This window comes from Aotus nancymaae, unplaced genomic scaffold, assembly GCF_030222135.1.
Source record: "Aotus nancymaae isolate 86718 unplaced genomic scaffold, 86718_ANA_hifiasm-v0.15.2.pri h1tg000019l, whole genome shotgun sequence".
Lineage (NCBI taxonomy): Eukaryota > Metazoa > Chordata > Mammalia > Primates > Aotidae > Aotus > Aotus nancymaae.
The window spans coordinates 15,220,757-15,243,500 of NW_026988431.1; the positions used below are offsets into that span (position 1 = coordinate 15,220,757).

Sequence of the window (22,744 nt, forward strand, 5' to 3'; positions counted from 1 at the left end):
AGCTAATTTTTTGTATTTTTAGTAGAGACGGGGTTTCACCATGTTGACCAGGATGGTCTCGATCTCTTGACCTCGTGATCCACCCGCCTTGGCCTCCCAAAGTGCTGGGATTACAGGGTATTCTGTTTATATTATCCTTTGATGAACAGAAGCTTTAATTTTGACATAGTCCAATTTATTTATTTTTAATTGTTTCCTGTAGGTTGTTTTTACTTTCATTCAACTTCATAGGTATTTTATAAACTACCTAATCCCTTCTTAGGACAGAATATAGATAGAGAGTAAAGTACCACTTTCTCTTCAATATTAAGCATCCTGTCACTTTCCTGTGATATCTTAATTTTTCCATTGTTATGAATGATTTTTAAATTTATTGATGGCATGAATATAACAAATAGGTCTTACACATCTGAACAAAAGTTATTCATAATTTCTGAGTGTGGTGGCAGACACCTGTGGTCCAGTTACTCAGAAGGCTGAGGTGGGAGGATCACTTGAGTCCAGAAGATTGAGGCTGCAGTAAGCCATGATCACACCATTGCACTCTAGCCTTGGCAACAGAGCAAAAATCTGAATAAAAATAAAAATAAAAATCTATCTTTATGAGGAAACAATTATCCACGTGTATGGCATTTTTGTATGTCTTGTGAGCAAGGCACTGACTGGTCTTTGTTCCAGACTATCTTTTCAAAGATGGTTGTATGGCAAACAGCCTTGGAAGCAAAGAAATCTTTTTACAGCCTTGCAAGATGTATTGCTTCTCCCTGGAGCAAAAGATAGGCATGCTTAAAGCCCATTACAAAAGATACACATCCTCTAAACTCATATCTTTCTCATGTAGTATAACCTACTGCATGTGAAGGTGTCACCTGACCTTCCTTTCATCACTATCTCAGATCTGTGGTTCAGGGAACCAGTCAAAAAATATATATATGCTCTGGTTACCGTTATTGCTGGGAACAATAAACAGTCCTTTGTCTCTGACCCTGGAGGCTCATATCTTCTACCAGCTTCCATAAAACTGTTTCAGGCTAACTTGTTAGTTTGCAAGTAGGGAAGAAAATCTCAGACTCTTCACAGTGCTGGATAATGCATTATAAGAAATTTTTGTGAATATACTTGAAAGCCATTTAGCCTAATCTCCCACACAGTGAGGAATTTCTTCTACATGTCCTGACAGATGGCATTCTAAATATCATTTAAATGTTTCTAGTAAAAGGAAACTCTTCTGAAAGCCTGTTGCATCATTGGTTAGTAAGTCCCACCTTATGTTGAACTGGGCTATTTGTAGCTTTATAACTGATTTTTGCCTGGCCTCATCTGATATTACATTGAATAATTATTCTATGTTTTACATGGAAGGGCTTTGTATTTGAATATACTTACTGATATTATTTTACTTTCTAAAGAAACTTATTTCATTCCATATTCTTCACACACTATATTTTCCAGATCACTCATTCTAGACACCCTCCAATATGGTGATGATCTTCACAGATGCTCAGAACTATAGATGAATTCAAGGGACTATATGGCTAAGGCACAATTCAGTGAAAACATCACTTATTATTTGAAAACAATGCCTTATATTGATTTAACACAAAATTTTATGTGCGATTTTTGTAGCTCTCTTATATTGTCATATCATTTAGCTTGCAGTTAAAATATTCAGACTTTTTCCATATGAACAAACTCAAGCCACGGTTATCTTTATAAAATGTTCATTTATAACTTATAATGTAAGATTCTTTTATTTTTAAACAGTCTATATTATTTTAAATTTTGCTGATGTCATCAGTGATATGAGTTCCTGTCTCGGTAAAATTTATGCCATCTGAAAATTTTATCAACATCTTTTTAATTTCTTAATCTTGGTTCACTAATGAAAATAAGGTCCACAGAAATGGCTAAAGACATTTCACTAGATTCCTTATTTCGTTAACACAGACCATACTTACATAGTATTAATCAGTTATTCAACTGGTTATGATCAATGGAATGATGCCATTATCCAGCACAAATGTCACCATCTTATCCGGAAGGTTATTGTGATTTGCCAAAATTAAAACATTTCATGTTTCTGGCTTTCTCTAGATCTACCACCTTTTCTATTTTAAGAATGTCAGCACATTATTAAAAGAGTAAGAGGAATGTTGTCTCAGGAGGATGAAACAATCATTACTTTGCTAACAGTCAGACAAGGTAAAGGTAACTAGACAGGCATCTGCCTAAATAAGAAATTGCAAAAAAGAAAGGAAGAAAGAAGGAAAGAAAGAGAGAAAGAAAGAAGGAAAGAAAAAAGGAAGGAAAGAAAGAAAGAAAAGAAAGAGAAAAAAAAAGAGAAAGAAAGAAAAAAGGGAAAAAAGAAATTGTTTCCCTGATCCCTAGTCTCATATAAAGCAAAAGTCTAAAATACCTGGGGTAGTGACAGCAGACATTCACATTCTCAGCACCCAGGCAAAAATCCATAGCTTCTGATGGAGAAGTAGAAGCAAAACATATGTCTCTGGGAAAGAAGTCAGAAATTATCCTGCCCCCATGGCCACTGAGGAAGGGTAAAGCATAAACCCTCTGCTTTGGGGAAGAGATTTTAAAAAAAGACAGAAACCACTCTTGGGCCCGAGAAGAGTTCTGCTACCACTAGGCAAGAAGCAGAAAACACTCTCTTAAATGAGACCAATCACATATTCAACACAGAGTTTGGCTGCTATTAGCAAGAGTCCCAGAATGAGGAGGAAAAAGAGAGAGAAAATGGGACAGACATAAAAAGCAAGAATTTTCCAAAATTAAAGGGAAGACAATAAAATTCAAGTCCAAGAAGCTTAGAGAATTCTGAGGGAAGTAAAACAAAACAGTAGCAACAGCAAATAATGGTGTGGAGGTGATAAACTGTACAATAAGGCAAAGAAAATAAGCGAACGTTATAGACTGGAATGAAAGAAATAAGCCATCATTATTTGCAGAAGGTATAATCATCTATGTAGAAAATCCCAAAGTATTTTTGGAAATGCTTATGGAATTAATAATTAAGCTTAGTAGTATGTAGCAGAATACAAGGTCAACATAAAATATCATTTATGTTTCTATAAATCAGCAATGAACAATTAGCATTGAAATTTAAAAATCATTGCCAATAATAAGAGCAACAAAAAAAATGTCAAATGTTTGGAATAATCTAATGAAATTTGTGTAAGATTTTCACACTGAAAACTACAAAACATTGATGAGAGAAATGAAATAAAGCCTTAATTATGGAGAAAAGTGCTATATTTATTGATCAGATGACTCAATATTGTTAAGATGTCAATAAATCCTAAAGTTTTCTGTAGACTTATCAAAATCCCAGCAGGCATTGCAGCAATTAACAGGCTACTTTCTGAAACTTAAATGGAAAAGTACAGGATTTCAATAAGCCCAAACAAAGTTAGGGGAAGAATAAAGAACAAAGCTGAGAGGACTTAAACTACCTGATTTAAAGATTTATTACAAATCTATAGTAGTCAAGACTATGATAATAACATAGGACAGACAAATAACAGAACATAATATTCTGTTCAGAAATGGACTCTCACATATATAGTTAACTGATTTTTGTTAATTAATTTTTGATAACCATGTAAAGGTTATTCAAGAGGGAAAGAATAGTTTTTTCAAAGAGTGGTGCTGGAAAAATTGTAGATTTATAAGCAAAAATAAAATGTCTTTATCTTCACACCATAAACAAATTCAACTCAAATAGTTTATGAATGTTAAAACTATCAATTTTTTTAAGAAAATATAAAAGAAATTCTTTGTTACCTTGGATTAAGCAAACTTTTCTTAAATAATATATTTTATACAAACTATAAAAAAACTGATAAGTTGGACATCATCAAAAATCTTCTGCTCTTCAAAAGAAACTATTAAGAATATTCAAAGACAAGCCACAGACTCAGAGAAAAATATGTATCTTACAAAGAATTTGTATCCAGAATACATAAAGAACTCTTGCAACACAATGATAAGAAAACAAACTGCCCAGTTTTTTAAATGGCAAAAGATTAACTAGAACTTCACAAAAGAATATATACAAATGGCCAATAATAACATGAAAATGTGACCAAATTTCAGGGAGCAGGGGAGACTCAGCTCCCCCAAGAGAATGTTCTTCAGGCCCTGGTCTCTCACTCACCGAAGAATGGGAGGGAGGACCTCACCGGGCGTGGTGCGCTCACAAGTAAATATCGGACCCCAAAGAGTTTTGCAGAAAGTGATTTATTTAGGCAGAGAAAGAGAAAAGGGAGAGAGAAAAAGATGAGAGAGAGAGAAGCTTCCATGAGATCATGGAAGGGGATCCAGATATGGAGTCTGCCCCGATGTTGGGACAGGGACTTTTAACCTGGGAGGAACTCCTGCCCCCTTTAGGTTTTCTGGGCCTATGAAAGGAGTTCCTTTAAACTTCCACTGGAGTGACTGATCTTTGATTCTTCCCGAGCATGCCAAAGTTTAAACAAAGACCCTTAAGATCCCAGGTGGAGAGGTGGGGGTATGGCACTGGGAAGTTCTTGTCTTCGAAACTACGCCCCCTTGTGGACCAGGGAAGAGAATACATTCCCTCAATCCCCCGTCTGAACAGGAAAGTCTAACTTCTGTTGGGGGCATGGGCATCGATTGCTCTTTAGCTACTTCCTGCTGAAATGGGGCATAGAAGGGGTTGAGGTTTCCTCCAGAGGAGAGCCTTTTAGGGGTGCAGGTTGATCCTGAGGTCCACAATAGAGCTCATGAGCCAAGGACATCCAGGGTTCCAGTTGCAGGATTATTTGTGGCCTCATGGTTCTAGAAGAAATGAATGTGACAAGGAGGTTAAAGATGAAAAGCTCAGAGGCCAACAATTATAGAATGGTTATAAACAGGCCTAGGAGAGGATAGAGCCAGGACAGCCAGTTGTCAAACAAGCTCCACAATACTATTTCTTGAAGGTTTTTAGCCCTGTGTTTGATGGATTCCTGAGTTCTTTAACTTTGCTTAAAACAACACTTAACTGTTTTATAAAATAGCAGCATTTCTTCCTAGAAAGGGGCAGGTTCCCTCTTTCTCAGTTGTTAGCAGTTTTAGGGCCCTTCTACTTTGAAGAGCTATGGCAGCCAAAGAGTTAAGCTGTTTTGCAGAGTGAGCTGCCTTTGCAGAGAGAATTAGCAAATTTTCATGTTATTAATTAACTCCCGAGATAGCTTGTAGTAAGTGAATAGAGGTAGTCACTCTTCTAATGCCAGCACCAAGTTTTCTCTATTTTTTTCCGACTCCCCCCGATGAAAGGAATAATTGGAGTTTGAGAGATAGCAAAGTTGAGAGTTACAGTCCTGTTAATGCCAGGATATAAATTAGACTCATGAGTGGTTACTTTCCTGGGGATCTTGTTGGAAGAGCAGGTGCAGATCCTCTAATGGCTCGGAGGTGTACAAAGGGTCATCTCCTGGAACTTCAGGCTGCAGAGTGGCGGGTTTATGGTTTTATTCAGGAGGTATCCAAGGCTTCAGCCAATTGTGATGAATCCATGTGTCAATTCCCACCACCTTAACTGCCATTGGGGTAGACAGAATAACCGAAAATCGTCCTTCCCAAGATGGGCCTAGAGAGGGAGAGTCTGAGGGGAGAGATTAACAAGCACAAAGTCTCCAGGGCAGGAGAGAAATAGTGAGAAGACTGTGCCAGTGCCCAGAAGATTAACCTCCTGGCCCTCCATGGTCAGCTTTACCCGAGGCTCTGTGAGGGTGACGGCCTGTGCTGGCACTTGTCCTAGGCACCCTTAGTCCTGCAGCTGGGTCATCTGGTTAGACACCTCAGGCCCTGGGAACCTTAGTCTGCGAGGACAGCGTTTTTTCCAGTGATCCCCTTGGCAGAGTGGGCAAGGACGAGGAGGTGGTCCATTCCTCTGGGGACAATTGCTTATAAAATCTCCCTTCAGACCGCACTGCTAACAAGCTCTGCCAGACTGGTGGCTAACCCCAGCCTTACCCTCATTTGAGCTCCTGGGGTCTGCTTGCCTGAAGGCCATTCAATGACTTCTATCATTTAGCTCTAACATGGTTCCTGTTTTTTTTACTAAAAGCCCTATCAGCATAGCTAAATCAGAGTTTTTTCCTCTGTGATAAAATCAGACCAATCAGCTCTGAGATTGCTCTCTGATTACAGTTGTAGTTTTTTTCACTGTAACTGCAGTGAGATTGTCCACTTTGGTCACAGGCTGCCTCCTGAGGCTTTCCAAATGGCATAAATGACAAATGATTAAGAACTTTTCAAAAGACAGATCATCATTCCCCCACAAGTTGCATACAACATAAAATATATCTTTAAAAAGGTATGTCATTTTAGAAAGCATCAATAAATTAATTAAAGTGTAAAACCTAGGCTTTACAACTGCCACGAGCATTTCCTTGCCAAATATCTAACAGGGGCATACTGTAACCACACAGTGAATGCTGCAATAATTATAAAAGTCAAAAATAATAAATTGCCAAATAAAATATTTCATCTCAAATTACCAAATGCTCTTTTATAATTATGCTTTCAGGGTAGAGACTGGGTCTGGGTCTTCCTTGGATTCCTCCTCTGAAGCTATGATTCATGTGGTTTAGGGCAGGGTGGTGTTATGGTTTAAAGAACCTGGTTCGGTCTAGCAATAGTGATTTCTAAAGTCATGTCCTCTACTTGCATTTCTTCAACACCATACAGGGGACTTACAATTACAAGCAATTGTTTTAAATTCCATTCTTTTTTAAAATCAAATTGTAATAGTTCCGATGGTGTCGAGCTCACCAGCCCTCACTACTCACAAAAATCTTCTCTGCCTACATCCAAAGCAACTCTGAAGTCTTCTCCTCTCTCTCCTCTCTCTCTTTGGATAAGCTCTTTTTTCACTACTACTCCTTCCCACCACACCTCATCCTTCTCTCCAATGTAACCTACTTTTGTCAGAAGAACTTTTCTGGCAGAGCAAGATTCTTAGAAACTAGCTCTGCAAAGTGAAAATATTACATCATAGGCAAAGAGATGCCAAAGGCTAGAAACATTCTTTCAGTAAGAATTTTGTCCCATGAAATTTGTACATGCTAACTAAATATGCATGAGTGAATAAGTAATTAAAGTAATAGGGGAGTATACCTCATAGACTTGTGAAAGAAAGAGAAAGAGAGAGAGAAAGAAAGAAAGAAAAAGAAAGAAAGAGAGAGAAAGGAAAAGAAAGAAAGGAAGGAAGAGAAAGAAAGAGAGAAAGAGGAAGGAAGGAGGGTGGGAGGAAGGAAAGAAGGAAGGAAAGAAGAGGGGAGAATTAGCTATCACATGGAAAAAATTCTGGTAAGAATCAGAAAACCCAGTCCCTGGACAGAGCTCTGCCCTCAGCTACTCTGATTTACCTTTACAAAATTGCTCCTGTAGGGAACAAATATATAAACATGCTTTTTGTCAGGCCTCCAAGCCCAACCCTGGCCATTTTAGCCTTGGTGACCTGCACGTACACCTCTGGATGGTCCCCAGGAGCCAGAAAGTCTGAAGAAGTAACCTCAAGTAACCAGGTGGCCACAGAAAGAAACAACTTGTTCCTGCCTCAACTACTTGCTCTCCCCCTGCAACCTGCAACCTGCAACCTGCAACCATTGTTCCTGCTCAGCCTTGCAGAATTTCCCCCGGACACTGGGTTTCTCAAGACCCCCACCCCGTAGCTGTGTAATTTACCTCACCCTCCCCTGTGCTTTCAACTGCTCCCCTACCCTTATGATCATGCCTGTTGGTAATAGATAACCCATACCCTTGTGACCATGAGTCCTGTGACATCCTTCCCCTGACGAGACAGATTACTGACCCTACCCTTGTGACCATGCATCCCATCATGCCCTTCCCCTCCCTAAAATAGATTACCACCTTTAACTGATTACTTGCCCCAACCTATAAAACCAACTCCCGTCCCACCACCCTCCACTGACTCTCTTTTTGGACTCAGCCCACCCACACCCAGGTGAATAAACAGACATGTTGCTCACACGAAGCCTGCCTGGTGGTCTCTTTACACGAGCTATTCACCTAACACTTTTCAAACATTCTCTTTTCCTGAAATAATAAAAAATATTCATGGTAAATATTAGTATTATAGTTTTGTCTTAATATTAAGTGAACTCATGTGATAGTTATAAAGTTTCCAACATTTTAATCAGAACACACCAAAGCAAATGATCTGTGTTCTTGAGGGATTAATGCATTCATTTGCAAAACTCCTTGTCATGGAGTATAGTAAAACCTCATTAACTCAGACCCTTTTAATTCAGAAATCACCATAGCAAAGGCAGTATAGTATCATACAATGCTCTGTGATTCAACATAGGAAACCAATAAACTTGAGCTAGCTCTTGGACTAGTTATGCATGATTTTAGAAAGTTTCCTTTACCTCTACTTTCTGCTCATTTATGTTTGAAGTGAGCAAATTTATACAATCGATCCATCTCATCATCATACAATTCTATGATTATCCAAAGGCCAGATAGATTTTTTTCTACTTTATTCTTTTTATATGCAATGTTTCTGGGAATGGAATTGTTTTAGTCTGCATGTTTTTAATCTGGAATACCTGAAGATCCCTGAGAGGTTACACGCGCTTCCTAGATTTGGGCAATTATGATTATGTGCATTTTTCTGGACAGAGGTTCAGACCTTTTATCTTTCCTAAAAGCTCTGTATAACTCTCAAAAAAAAAAGATTAAGAACCACTTACTTTAATAATGAACTAATTTCAAGTGATTCCCATTGACTTGTAAAAACAGGCTCACAAAATGTGGCTTACTAATGATGTGTTGGTTCTGGAACACTCTGTATCCCACATTGATAAATATAGTAGAAGCTACATTTCAAACTTTCAGTAATGACTGAGTCACTATTTGGTGATAGGGCATGGACTGCATCCAGCTAGTTGACCTTGTTATATCAAACACCTTGAACAATACCTACCTATTACAGGCTCTCAATGAAGCAAGGAAGAGAAAGGTCTACCCATTTATCTCTAGGAGAAGAAGGCAGCCAGGGTGATCATTTCACATCTAGGTTTGGATTGAGATTCCAGAACTTGATGAGATGATGTAAGAGTCAACAGGTAAGGACAGATAGTTCCTCTCAACCACAAGTCAAGCCTTGTCGTTTCAGTCAGGAAAAAACGGAGGTCCAAAGTGAGGAAAGCCCTTCACAAAAGTGTCAAGAGCAAGACTAGATGCCTTAACCAACAGTACAGGTCTCTCACGCCACTACATCACCCAGCTGGAAGAAGATATAGCTGGGCGATAGAGTGGCCTAAGAGACCTGTACTGTTGGAATTCAAATGAGCGTGTCACCCAAATTCCAGTTCCTTTCTTTTAACTGAAATCCAGCAACTAACAACCTCCTCCTTCATTAAAAGTAGACATACAATAAATAACCTGTTTTTATCAATTTATTTAAAAGCAAATAAAATAGCACCATGTCTTATAGATAACATAAGTTGAATTCAAATTCTTTGTCTTTGTCATATCTCTAAAAATACCCAGTCCTATAAATAAAATTTGTTTTGTAATGCAAAGGTAACTAGTTTTTCAATAATGCTTGCTTATTTGTCTTAACTGCCAATTACGGGTGGGGAGGTGAAGGGCTTCTTTCATTAGTATCTTTAAAAACACATAGTATATAAAATTGAATGCCTGTGATTTCATTCCAATGCACTTGTGGCAATTGTCTTTTAAAACCCAAATAACATTTGCATTTCTTTTATCTTTTTACAGGAGCATTGTTTTAAACCCAGCGTATTTCCGGAATCATCTACGTCAAGCAGCAGTGTTTAGATGTCTGGAGAGATATTCAGAGGCTGCCCGGTATGTTTGTTTTAACTTTTGTGAGGATTTATTTCAAGTTCAATTTCTCAAATTCTGGTAATTGCATAATAGAACTTTCCATTTCTCTCATGGAATATGATTTTTATCCAAATTATTGTCTGTAAACGTCAAACTGGCAATTATTGACTATCTTTCTCTTTAATTAAAGCTGTTTCATATTCATAGCTCTTAACAAAATTCAAACTTTCCAGCCATGAGGTCGCTGACAATGATGGAATAACTTGCATAAAGTAATAGAAATGCACTTGACCTCTTGCTCTCAAGGATGTTCTGTTTCAGATTGTAATGACACATTTCTGTAACCATCTCTTGAGCACTGGAGAGGAAATCCAATCACATGAGAAAGATCCCAGAAATCCCTTTTCTGGAAAAGATGGCATCAGTTAAATAACACCAAGGTTGCTAGAGATGTCCCAAAGTATTTTTTTCTTGGATCCCAATGTACTTTTTAAAAAACCTAGTGAAGCGTCCCCTAATATTTGCATCCCAGAACTTAGACTGTGGCAAAGAATCACAGGAGTTGTGCAACAGCCTCAACGCTACACTCAGAATTCCTTCTCGCCTGTGACAACCAAGGCTTTTTTCCTTCCCAGGTTAGCTCACCAGACTTTTCTTCCTTTCCATGACTTGTCTCAAATAATTTTTCTTATTTCCTAATGTAGAGGTACCTGCTGTTTGTTCCCCATCCACTTTACCACCCCAGAAACCTAGCAGGAAAACATGGTTGGTTTCTAGATTTACTCCAAGCACAATGTCTAAGGATAAATCTGCAGAAATTGAGATGGGTTGCCTAGGTTGAGTGGATAATAAAATGGCTTCATAAAACTGACACCGTGAGGTTTACATGAATTCCATGTTTGTAAGATGTTCCCAGGAGTTGCCTGAACTCAATTAAATAGATAAGGAAAGCAGAGCTCATCCTAAGTACTCTCACTTTGCAGTCAAACAACCAATATGCCACATCTTTTTACCTGTGTGAAGGTCCTCTTTGAACAATATTTAAAAGGTCTTTATCACTCTCTTTCTTGCATATTCCCTTCTCTACTATTTCTCCAATATGTTTTATCTGAGGTACTCACATATTACTTCTTTCTACGTTTTATTTACTCCACTGAAGCGTCTCTGTGGCTTGCTTTTTGCCCACACACTTTTCCTAGCTGTATGAATGAGAGAGAATCTAAAAGATGATAGTAAGTGTCCTTCTGGTTCACATTTAAACAGGTTTTAAAAAAGGTCACCAGCTACAAATGAAGCTAATAGATTCAGCATAAACAGGTGACAGCCATCTGCAAAATAGCCTCCATTAAGAGATGGGTTTATGAATACATCTTGAATCCAACTGAAAGATCAATAGAAGGCTATTTCAGAATAACTTCAGAACTAGATTTCAACTAGTAAAAGAATGCTAGGGCCGGGCGCGGTGGCTCAAGCCTGTAATCCCAGCACTTTGGGAGGCCGAGGCGGGTGGATCACGAGGTCAAGAGATCGAGACCATCTTGGTCAACATGGTGAAACCCCGTCTCTACTAATACAAAAAATTAGCTGGGCACGGTGGCGCGTGCCTGTAATCCCAGCTACTCAGGAGGCTGAGGCAGGAGAATTGCCTGAACCCAGGAGGCGGAGATTGCGGTGAGCCGAGATCGCGCCATTGCGCTCCAGCCTGGGTATCAAGAGCGAAACTCCGTCTCAAAAAAAAAAAAAAAAAAAAAAAAAAAAAGAATGCTAGTGGTGCACTTATACAGACTCTAAAGATAAAATCGTTAAATATTCAGGAATTTGGAGCAAGCTAGTAGCTAAACTGTAGGAGAAATTAGCAGTGCTGGGAGAATCTACGCTATTGAAATTGCAAATGCTACAAATCCAGGCTTTTATTTTTTGGCTTTTGGGAGAGCCATGTTACCAGCATACCATTAACAATAACATAATTGTATCAAGTCTGTTGGAGCCAAAGTGGTGACATAAATTCTTCACGGGTCCTAAAACAAACAACTAGAACTAAAAAATTCAAAATGTATTAGTATTTTCCCTGTAAAATTGGCACAGAATATTCCACTGTCCTTGTCATGTATACTGAAATAGGTACATCTGCAGTCAAATAGGCAATTCTGCTTAATAGCATTTGATGACTGACCTGGTAATGGTTCTTGAGAAAATTCAGGATAATTCTTGGTTATGCTAGTGTAAACTTTCTATAGAGAAGCAGACACAATTACTGTCAGGTACAAGTATTTTTCATCTTGGTTTGTTGTTGCTGTTGTTGTTGAAATGGAGTCTCCCTCTGTAGCCTGGGCTGGAGTGCAGTGGCATGATCTCTGCTCACTGCAGTCTCCACCTCCCAGGTCCCAGTTCAAGCAGTTCTCCTACCTCAGCCTCCCAAGTAGCTGCGATTACAGGCACAAGCCACCATGCCCAGCTAATTTTTGTATTTTTTAGGAGAGACGGGGTTTCACCATGTTGGCCAGTCTGGTCTTGAACTCCTGACCTCGTGATCCGCCTGCCTCAGACTCCCAAAGTGCTGAGATTACAGGCATGAACCACCGCACCCAGCCTCATCATGGTTTCTTTAGCAATTATAGCCCTTAATATGCAGTATAAGGTCATTCCCCCCAGAGAAAGAATGCTATGAACTATGAACATAAATATCGTAGTGTATCTTAGCAGCTAGATTTTTAACGTAAATCAACATATATCAAGCAAGATATACAGCATTCTTTTTTGAGACAAAGTCTTGCTCTGCTGCCCAGGCTGGAGTACGGTGGCACAATCTCAACTCACTGCAACCTCCACCTCTCAGGTTCAAGCAATTCTCCTGCCTCAGCCTTCTGAGTAGCTGGGTTATAGGCACACACCACCACGCCCAGCTCATTTTTGTATCTTTAGTAGAAATGGGGTTTCACCATGTTGGCCAGGCTGCTTCTCAAACTCCTGCCCTCAGGTGATCCGCCGGCATTGGCCTCCCAAAGTGCTGGGATTACAGACGTGAGCCACTGCGCCCGGCTTACAGCATTTATCAGTCAATCTCTTGGAGATTTGAGGGGTTTGGTTCAAGCCTCTTACAAGTATTTTATGCTAAAATTCATTGGTAAAGACAATACATCAAGGTTATTTCCTGTAGGATGCCACACAGTCATGTTTCTTGGATTGAGAGGCACCTACCACATATGAAAAAAATGCCATTATTATGTGACTTATGAGATTCTAAAACCATAAGTCCCAAAGAAATGCATCAACCCATATCATGTCCAAGATATAACCAGTCCCTGGAAATTAGAATGTCTTAGGTTTCTAAGCCTAACCACCTTCACCATGAAGGGATTTCTAGTAAATGGACCAGAATGATTCCCAGAACAGCCTCATTTAAAAAGCCCAAACTCTCAACAAGAGAGGCTGGAGGAAATGCTACTCCCTGTGGTTGGAGGGAAGGTATCAGATTTACAACAATGGGCAGGTTCTTTTAGTTTATGGCTCAATAGCCTTTGAGTAACATTCTACCAGAAAAAAAGTGTAAGAATACATAAATAATAGAAATTGAACACAAATGGAGATATTTTATTATGGTTGAGCCTCCGCAGGGATGCTAGTCACTTTGAGGAGATGGCTGGGACTGGTTAAATTGATTAAATCACATTTTCAGACCACAAACTAAGTTGAGATTGCTCTAACCTCCCTTTCCAAGAAGAAGCCACCTTGTGAAACCTTAACTGAAAGAGAAAGTTGCATAGCTCTTTAACATCTTTGTTTTAATGCATACAAAAAAAACTGTGTTGACATGGAATGAATATCATCACTCAAATCTGACTCTCTTCCCCCAGCACTCATACACACACACACACACACACACACACACACACACACACACACACACACGCCCCACACCATCTGGGACTACCTCCACGAGAAAAAAATATTCAAAGCCATAAAATCAAAGAAAAGCCAAGACTGTTTTGTGAAGAGAGCTAATGACTTTTGACAATGTGAATATCATGGTGTCTTTTATCTTTTTGTTCTCAGTGACTAGCACAGGGCCTAAAATATGCCAAGCACCAGTTAGGGGGTTGTGAATTAAATAAGCAGATTTTTGAGTCTTTGACAGTATGTGATTGGTAACCATTCAGCCATATCAATAAGATATTACATAAAATTCTTCGTAGAGCCCTGAGTGAAAGATAAATATGAGAAGTGTGCACGTAGTAGTGAAGATCGTGAAAGAGCATGATGACTTCTAAACTGAAAATACATAGGCAAAAACGGTGTAATATTGCACAGGGTCTTTATTTAAAACCACATTGTGTAAGAAGCAGCAAACAGAAGGTAAAACTAAAGAAAAAAATGCAACAGAGCCTCTTTAATGCATCATTGATAAAGAATTTTCTGCTGGGCACAGTGGCTCACGCCTGTAATTCCAGCAATTTGAGTGGCCGAGGCGGGTGGATCACCTGCGGTTAGGAGTTCGAGCCAACATCACGAAACCCCATCTCTACTAAAAAATACAAAAATTAGCCAGGTGTGGTGGCAGGCGCCTGTAATCCCAGCTACTGGGGAGGCTGAGGCTGGGGAATCACTTGAATTCAGGAGGCAGAGGTTGCAGTGAGCAGAGATCGTGCCATTGCACTCCAGCCTGGGTGACAAGAGCAAAACTCTGTCTAAAAAAAAAAAAAAGAAAAAGAAAAAAGAATTTTCTGTGTATTTCTACATGCATGGACTAGATAAGGGATATGAAAACAGGAATAACACATTCAAATGCTTATAAAGTCCAGGCAGATGAGGTGTGTATCAGATCAATTAAAAGATAAAGTGTGTTCTATGAACTACAGTGAGTTGGAAACCACTCACTAAAGTGACCATAAAATTTATCTTTCAAACTAGACGCCTGTGATAGTGGAAGTGGACACTAATAAGAATTACACCAGGAAAACAGGTGTAAACCAGGACTTTCACAATCACACTGGCCATATCATCACCCTACCACCGGACCTTCTAAAGAGAATGGCCACTACTCAGGTCTATCTAATGCTCTATGAGAATGTAGGTTCAGCTTTGCAGATTTTTTTTGAGTCTTCAAGAGATAGTGTTAATATAACTTCAGAGCATTCTAAGAAATTCACTGGCTTTTTAAAATAATTTCAATTTTTATTTTAGATTCATGGGGTATCAGTGCAGGTTTATTACATGGGTATGTTGCATGACACTGACGTTTGGGGTACAAATGGCCCTGTTACCCAGGTAATGAGCAGAGTACCAGTTGGTAGTTTTTCCATCCTTACTCCCCTGCCTCCCTCCCCCCTCTAGCAGTACCCAGTGTTTATTGTTTCCATCTTTATGTCCATGAGTACCCAAAGTTTAGCTCCCACTTATAAGTGAGAACGTGCAGTATTTGGTTTTCTGTTCCTGTGTTAATTCACACTTAGGATAATGGCCTCCAGAGGCATCCATGTTGCTGCAAAAACTATGATTTTATTCTTTTTATGGCTGTGTAGTAGTCCATGGTGTGCATGTACCACATTTTCTTTATCCAATCCACTGGTGGTGGACACCAAGGTTAATTCTGGGTCTTTGCCACTGTGGCTAGTGGTATAACGAGCATACAAGTGTATGTGTCTTTTGGTAGAATGGTTTGTTTTCCTCTGGGTATACACTGAGAAATGGGATTGCTGAGCTCAATGGTGGCTCTGTTTTAAGATCTTTGAGAAGTCTCCAAACTGCTTTCAACAACGGCTGAACTAATTTACATTCCCAACAAGAGTGTATAAGCATTCTCTCTTCTCCACAGCCTCAATAGCATCTACTATTTTTTGACATTTTAGTAACAACCATTCCTACTGATGTGAAATGGCACCTCACCGTGGTTTCGATTTGCATCTCTGATTATGAGTGATGTGGAGCACTTCTTCTGTTTGTTTGCTGTTTGTATGTCATCCTTTGAGAAGTGTCTGTCATGTCCTTTGCCTAATTTTTAGTGGTTTTGTTGTTGGTGGTGTTGTTTGCTTGCTTTTTGTTCAAGTTCCTTGTAGAGTCTGGATATTGGACCTTGTCAGATGCATAATTGGCAAATATTTTTTCCCATTTTGTAGGTTGCCTGTTTACACTGTTGATAATTTCTTTTGTTGTGCAGAAGCTCTTAAGTTTAATTAGGCCCTACTTGTCAATTATTATGTTTTGAAGATACCGCCATTAACTCTTTGCCAAGGCCAATGTCTAGAATGGTAGGTATAACCTAGGTTTTCTTCCAAGATTTTTATAGTTTGAGTTTATATTTAAATCTTTAATCCATCTTGAGTTAATTTTTGTGAATGATGAAAGGTGGTGTTCCAGTTTCACTCTTCTGTATATGGCTAGCCAGTTGTCCTAGCATCATTTATTGAATAAGAAATTCTTTCCCCATTCCTTATTTTTGTTAACTTTGTCAAAGATCAGATGGTGTTCAAGGTGCAGCTTTATTTCTGGATTCTCTCTTCTGTTCTGTAGGTCTATGTGTATGTTTTTGTACCAGTACTATGCTGCTTTGGTTACTGTAGCCTTACAGTATAGTCTGAAGTCAGGTAACGTGATGCTTCCGGCTTTGTTCTTTTTGCTTAGGATTACTTTGGCTATTTGGGCTCTTTCTTGATTCCATATGAATTTTAGGATATTTTTTTCCAATACTGTGAAAAATGACATTGGTAGTTTGATAGGAATAGTGTTGAATCTGTAAATTGCTTTAGGCGGTATGGCCATTTTAATGATATTAATTCTGAAAATCCATTAGCCTGGCATGTTTTTCCATGTATTTCTGTCATCTATAATTTATATCAGTAGTGTTTTATAGTTCTGCTCTCCTCTCCTTGGTTAGCTATGTTCCTAAGCATTTCCTTTTTGCATGTGTGGCTATTGCAAATGAGACTGCATTCTTGATTTGACCCTCAGCTTCAACATTATTGGTGTTTAAAAATGCCAGGTATGGTAATCCCAGAGAGAGGCTGAAATGGGAGGATCACTCAAGGCTGAGAATTTGAGACTAGCCTGGGCAGCACAGCAAGACTCTGTTTCTAAAGAAAAAACAAACTTTGTTTCTTTTAATTAGCTGGGCGTGGTGGCACACACGTGTAGTACTAGCTACTTAGGAAGCTGAGGCAGGAAGATCTCTTAAGTCCAGGAGTTCAAGGTTGGAGTGAACTATGATCATGCCATTGCACTCCATCCTGGAGTTCAGACCCTGTCTGCAAGTGAGACCCTGTCCCTAAAAACATCAATAAATAAAAAGGGAAAAAATGCTAGTGATTTTTGTACACTTATTTTGTATCTCAAAACTTTACTGAAGTCGTTTATCAGTTCTAGGAGCCTTTTGGCAGAGTCTTCTAACATAGAATCATATTGTCTGTGAAAAGAGATAATCTGACCTCTTTTTTTCTTATTTGTGTGCTTTTTATTTTTTTTTTCTGGCTGTAGGTTTGTCAAAAACGCTCTTATTGTTTTGAGGTATGTTATTTCAATGCCTAGTTTGTTGAGGGGTTTTGCCATGAAGGTGATGTTAGATCTTATCGGAAGCTTTTTCTATGTCTATTTAGATGATCATATGGTTTTTGTTTTTAATTCTGTTTCTGTGATGAATCACATTTATTGATTTACATATGTTGAATCAATCTTGCACCGCAGGAACGAAGCTTACTTTATCACAGTGAATTAACTTTTTGATGTGCTGCTGGATTCAGTTCGCTAGTATTTTGTTGATTTTGTGACTGTAGTTTCCTTTTTTTTATTGTGTCTTTGCCAGATTTTGGTGTCAGAGTGATACTGCTTTTGTAGAATAACTTAGAGAGAAGTCCCTCCTCCTTGATTTTTTGGAATAGTTTTAGTAGAATTGGTACCAGCTCTTCTTTGTATGTTTGGTAGAATTTGCGTGTGAATCCATCTGGTCCAGGTCGTTTTTTGGTTAGTAGGTTTTTTATTACTGATTCAACTTTGGAATTCCATATTAGTCTATCTAGGGGAAGTGGGCTCCAGGATTCAGGTGCTGGCTATAAGGGGGAGGGGCAGCCTTGTCCTCAGGTCGCTGGTTGAACTCTCAGATGAGGACAAGCAGAGTTGCTTAGGTGGTAGGAGCCCAGCGGAGATCATAGACCTGTGGGGGTAAGATTTTCAGAAGGACTTTGGTCACCAGTGAAATGCTCAGACCGGGGCTGGGCGGGTGCACTGGAAGCCAGGAGACCCCAAGCCCCGTTTGGGAGGGGTCAGGGAGTCAAGCGAGAAGCAGTGTGGTTGTCTCCCTGCTTCTCCCTGCAGGGCAGTTGTGGCATGCTAGAGGCATTAAAGCACTCAGGCTTTCTGTTCCCTCCCCAGCCTGGGGGCAGCAGGAGTAAGGACCACGGCAGCAGCAACGGCAGAGGGCCTGTCAAGTTACCTCTGGGAGCCCCACCACAAAAAAGCACAAGCTGCAACCCAGCAGAGTGGTCAGGCCGGGTGGGGCGGCTGTGCTGGGAGCCCAAACCAGTGGGTCTTGTAGCAGAGAGCAACATAGGGCAGGGGCTCGCAGGGAAAGCAGTCTGGCTGCTTCTCTGTAGGGCGACTGTGGCGTACTGGAGTCATGCAAAAGATCTCAGGCTCTTTCTTTGTTCCCTCCCAACCTGGGGGCAACAGGGACAGGCACAAAGACCACTGTCATCACAGTAGGATTGTCTGTTATATCCCAGAGAAACTCAGAGCTGCAACCAACCAGAGTGCTCAGGTGAGGCAGGAGAATAAGGTCTGGAGGCAGGGAACCTACGGGGCATTCACGCTGAGTATCAGGCTACTCTGACAGTCCTCGTTTCAACCCCTCATTTTTGTGCATGGCAATCTGAAAATGAAAGTACCTCTGATTGGTCCCCTCCCACAACCAATCAGACTGGTCACGGACCACTACTTTATTTGCATAGAGTAAACCAATGGGAAACTTCTAGAGGGTATTTAAACCCCAGAAAATTCTGTAACTGAGGCTCCTGAGCCGCTTGCTCCAGCCGGCTCCCACCCTGTGAAGTGTACTTTTCATTTACAATACATCTCTGCTTCTGCTGCCTTGCTTTGTGTGTGCGTTTTGTCTTTGTTCAAAACGCCAAGAATCTGGACAACTGCCTTTGACCAGTAACACAGGCAAGTGGGCCTTGTCTGGCCAGCAGCAGCAGAGGTGGGGTCTGCAGCCTGCTCCTCAGCACTGCGGCTGCTGCATCTATCCGGTGAGATATGGCAAAGTTTCTCTGCAAACAGCCTGCTTAACCTTTTATTCTTTTTTTTTTTTTTTTCAACGAATGAGAGGTTCTCATATTGCCCAGCTTGGCATCGAACTCATAGCCTCGCCTCCTCAAGCGCCAGGACATCTGGCCGGAGCCATCGCGGCTCCCAACCTTTTATTCTTTAATTCCCAGTAACTCCCCCTTTCTCCTCCTTTTCTTCTTTCTGACTTTACTACGTGCCCAGGCGTGCCAAGGCACCAGGGACATTATCTGCGCCAGCTCACATTCTCTTCCTTATTTAAGAAAAGACTAGCTCTCCAGTTCGCTGCAGACGACCCCTTCCTCCTCTCCCCTCTCTCCCATCATCTTACCTAAGAAAGTTTAAACGTTTAGCGAATCGGGTCTAGCTTAGATTGTGCAGTCCGACCCCAGCCAATGAGGAAAGGACACGAGGGCGGGTGTCGCGTTAGAAATAAAAACTGCTCTGCATTGTTGTATGTGTTTCTCGTAGCCACCAGCCATACAGGAGGCACCCTTCCGCGCAGAAGTAAACTGCTTTGCTTAGAAATTCTTTGTCTGAGGGCTAGATTTTCCTTAGACTCCGAGCCTTATTTCTAACACATCCTAAGGACATACAAAAAAGTCTAGCCTTCCCTGTTGGTGGGGCTACCGTACACCTGGCTCTAGGGTGCTCAGGGATCCAAGACCCACTGGGCTCCACATGGGCTTGAGTGGTGCCTCTGCACAGACTCTGTGTCTATCTGGAGACCCTGGAGAATCAGAGAGGCTCTTCCATGGCCAGGTCAGCAAAGGTCTGCGGTGGAGTTGTGGAGCCCCTAGGAGCTCGTGTTCAATCATCCTTTCCCGACGATACAGTAGTTCCTCCGGCTCTGCACCAGTCCCAGGTGGGTGGCTGTCCTGCTTTGCTTCTGTCTGTTGGGTCCTGTTGTGTGTTGCTTCCTTGGTGAATTCCAACACAGTCTCCTGGAGGATGCACTTGAAGAGCTTAGTGTTTTCTCTCCAGGACCCGCAGGCTGTAGCCGCTTCTAGTGCGCCATCGTGAACCAGAACCCTTGATTTTTAAATATTGCTGGTTACTTCAGTTTTTGTAACGTGCAGAATCATCTTAAGAAAGCTGGTCAGGTGTAGTGACTCATGCCTGTAATCCCAGCACTCGAGGAAGCCAAGGTGGGTGGATCACCTGAGGTCAGGAGTTCAAGACCAGCCTGGCCAACATGGTGAAACCCTGAGACCCCATCTCTACTAAAAAATACAAAACTTAGCTAGGCATGGTCCCAGCTACTTGGGAGGCAGAGGTAGGAAAATCGCTTGAACCCAGGAGGTGGAGGTTGCAGTGAGCTGAGATTTCACCGTTTATGAAATGAATGAATTCACTAGAATCAATTTATCATATGACCAATTTGCAGAACTCATGAAGTTTAAAGTTTGCCAAAAACTTATTTTAAAAGATAGTCTTATTGAATACATTTAATTGATATAATACATTTTCCTGTGTACAATGCTTTATTTTAGTAAAAATTGCTTTAAAAAAAGTTTAGCAATTTTTTTAAATTTTAGAAAATTTTCAAAAGCTAAAGTCATGAAATGGTTTATTCTCATGAATATGCTCTTCTTGTGTGTATAATTATTACTCTATTGTTCTTTAATATCTATTACTATTTTCTTATAAATACAATTAAAATTTTAATTTGGAAGTTTAAAAATTTATACTGACTTATTTTTTAAATATTAAGTCATTTTCTGTTGCTTCTAGGCCCTTTCGCTAAGCTCAAAGGAAAAAAGTCACTTCCTGTTTTTAATATTTTATTATTTTTAGAATTTTCCCATTTTTGCAGAGTGATCAAATGTACCTATTTAATGAAGTATGTTTTAAACAATTTGTATCATTTGCATGAATTCATATTAATCAGACAATTGTCTGCTTTATCTCATGAGACTAAAGAAGTCAAAACAGTGAGTGCCTAGCACAATCTGAGCTGCGGATCCCACGGCTTTAAAAAAAAGTTTAGCAATTTTTTAAATTTTAGAGAATTTTCAAAAGCTAAAGACGTGGAATGGTTTATTCTCATGAACATGTTCTTCTTGTGTGTATAATTATTACTCTATTGTTCTTTAACGTATTATATTACTATTTCCTTCTTATAAAGAGAATTAAAATTTTAATTTGGAAGTTTAAAAATTTATACTGATTATTTTTTAGTCAGTATAAAAAATAATCAGTATTTTTTAATCTCTGAAAAACAGAGAGAAATTGAAGGCCCCAGATCTCTGGAGTCCTGGCTCCCTGCAAGTCCATCTAGTAGGATTGCTATAAATTGTCTGAAGAGTTAAACAAAATTTTATAATATGCTTATAAATTTGACAAATTGGTCATTCAGCAAATCATCTTCTGATAATAACCGAGAGCTCACGGAAGACTGTGGGCCACAGCATCAGATTTGCAACCTCAATCAAAGTCTCTCTTCTAGTTGTAAATGAATCCTGGAGTTTAATCCCCCAACGGAATAAACCATTCTATGTCTTTAGCTTTTGAAAATTTGAAAATTCACTAAAATCAAAAATATCAATAAATATATTTTTAACCAATTTTTGCTAAAATAAGAAATTGCTAAATGTACATAAGAAAATATATTCAAATCAGTTGAATATATTCAATAAGACTATTTCTTAAAATATGTTTTTAGCAAACTTTTACCTTATGTTACAGTGTTATTGTAAAAGCTTAAGGGTAAAGGCTGAACTTCCTTTCACCAGTAAGAGAGATCTTTCCCTTGTCAAATTTTGTGCTAAATCAATTAGGGAAATATTTTAGTCCAAAGCCAGCCATTAAAAAAGAGATGTATTGACATTTTGGGCTGGATGATAAAAAAGAAAAAAAAAGAGAAGGAGGGAGATGTATTTTATCAATTCAACAGCTTTAGTGAATTCACTATTTGCAACAAATCTGGTCTCTTCTCCCTTCCATTTTGTAATACTGTTATTTAATATCCTATAGCATATTTATTATCATGAGAAACAGATTAAATAATAATAATAGGTATTCTAAAATGTTCTTATCTTTAGCCTTTTTAAAATAGTGCACTAACTGGCACTGGATTTTATATTACACATGTCTTTCAGGATTTAAGAAAAACAACAAATTGGTAAGATCCCACTAAGTTGTATCAGTTGCCTACTGCTACACTAGGAATTTTCTCCCCCGGAGCTCATTCTCAGCTTCGCCTCTCTCACTCGTGGCCTCTGACAGTGTGTTTTTGTTTACTCCTATTTTACCATTTCAGCTGCCTGCCACTCTTACCATCCTCTGCACCTGTCCTTCTTCTTGTTTGTATACCTCTGTTCACTTCTTCAGAATTTCCCATTCCCTTCTCAGGATTTACCCCATAGAGATTAGCATAATTCCCCCATGTGAGCATAACCTGCCCTCTGGTCCATTAATAAGCCATTCTCAAAACATCTCATGGAGTCTTGTAAGTTCTCGGCTCTCCTTGGTGATTGCTGTTATTTTAACTGATCAGTGATTACAATTACTTTTGTTTTATTTTATTTTGGCACTCTGAGTTTGAGATATTTGAAACCTGCTCTCTGGATGAGTGTACAATGAAAACCTCAAAGACAACCAATTGCTTTAAAAAATAGTCATTTCCTTTAGA

At 39.5% G+C, this 22,744-nt stretch overlaps 1 protein-coding gene across 1 annotated transcript in view; it reads left to right on the forward strand.

The window, feature by feature from the left end:
• The window catches only part of SPATA16 (spermatogenesis associated 16), a 244,465-nt gene that overhangs the window by 98,367 nt on the left and 123,354 nt on the right, over positions 1 to 22,744 (forward strand). The window contains exon 4 of the mRNA XM_021674760.2: positions 9,775 to 9,864. Within this exon, the coding sequence (XP_021530435.2) occupies positions 9,775 to 9,864 (90 nt within the window). The remainder of the gene's footprint in view (positions 1 to 9,774; positions 9,865 to 22,744) is intronic.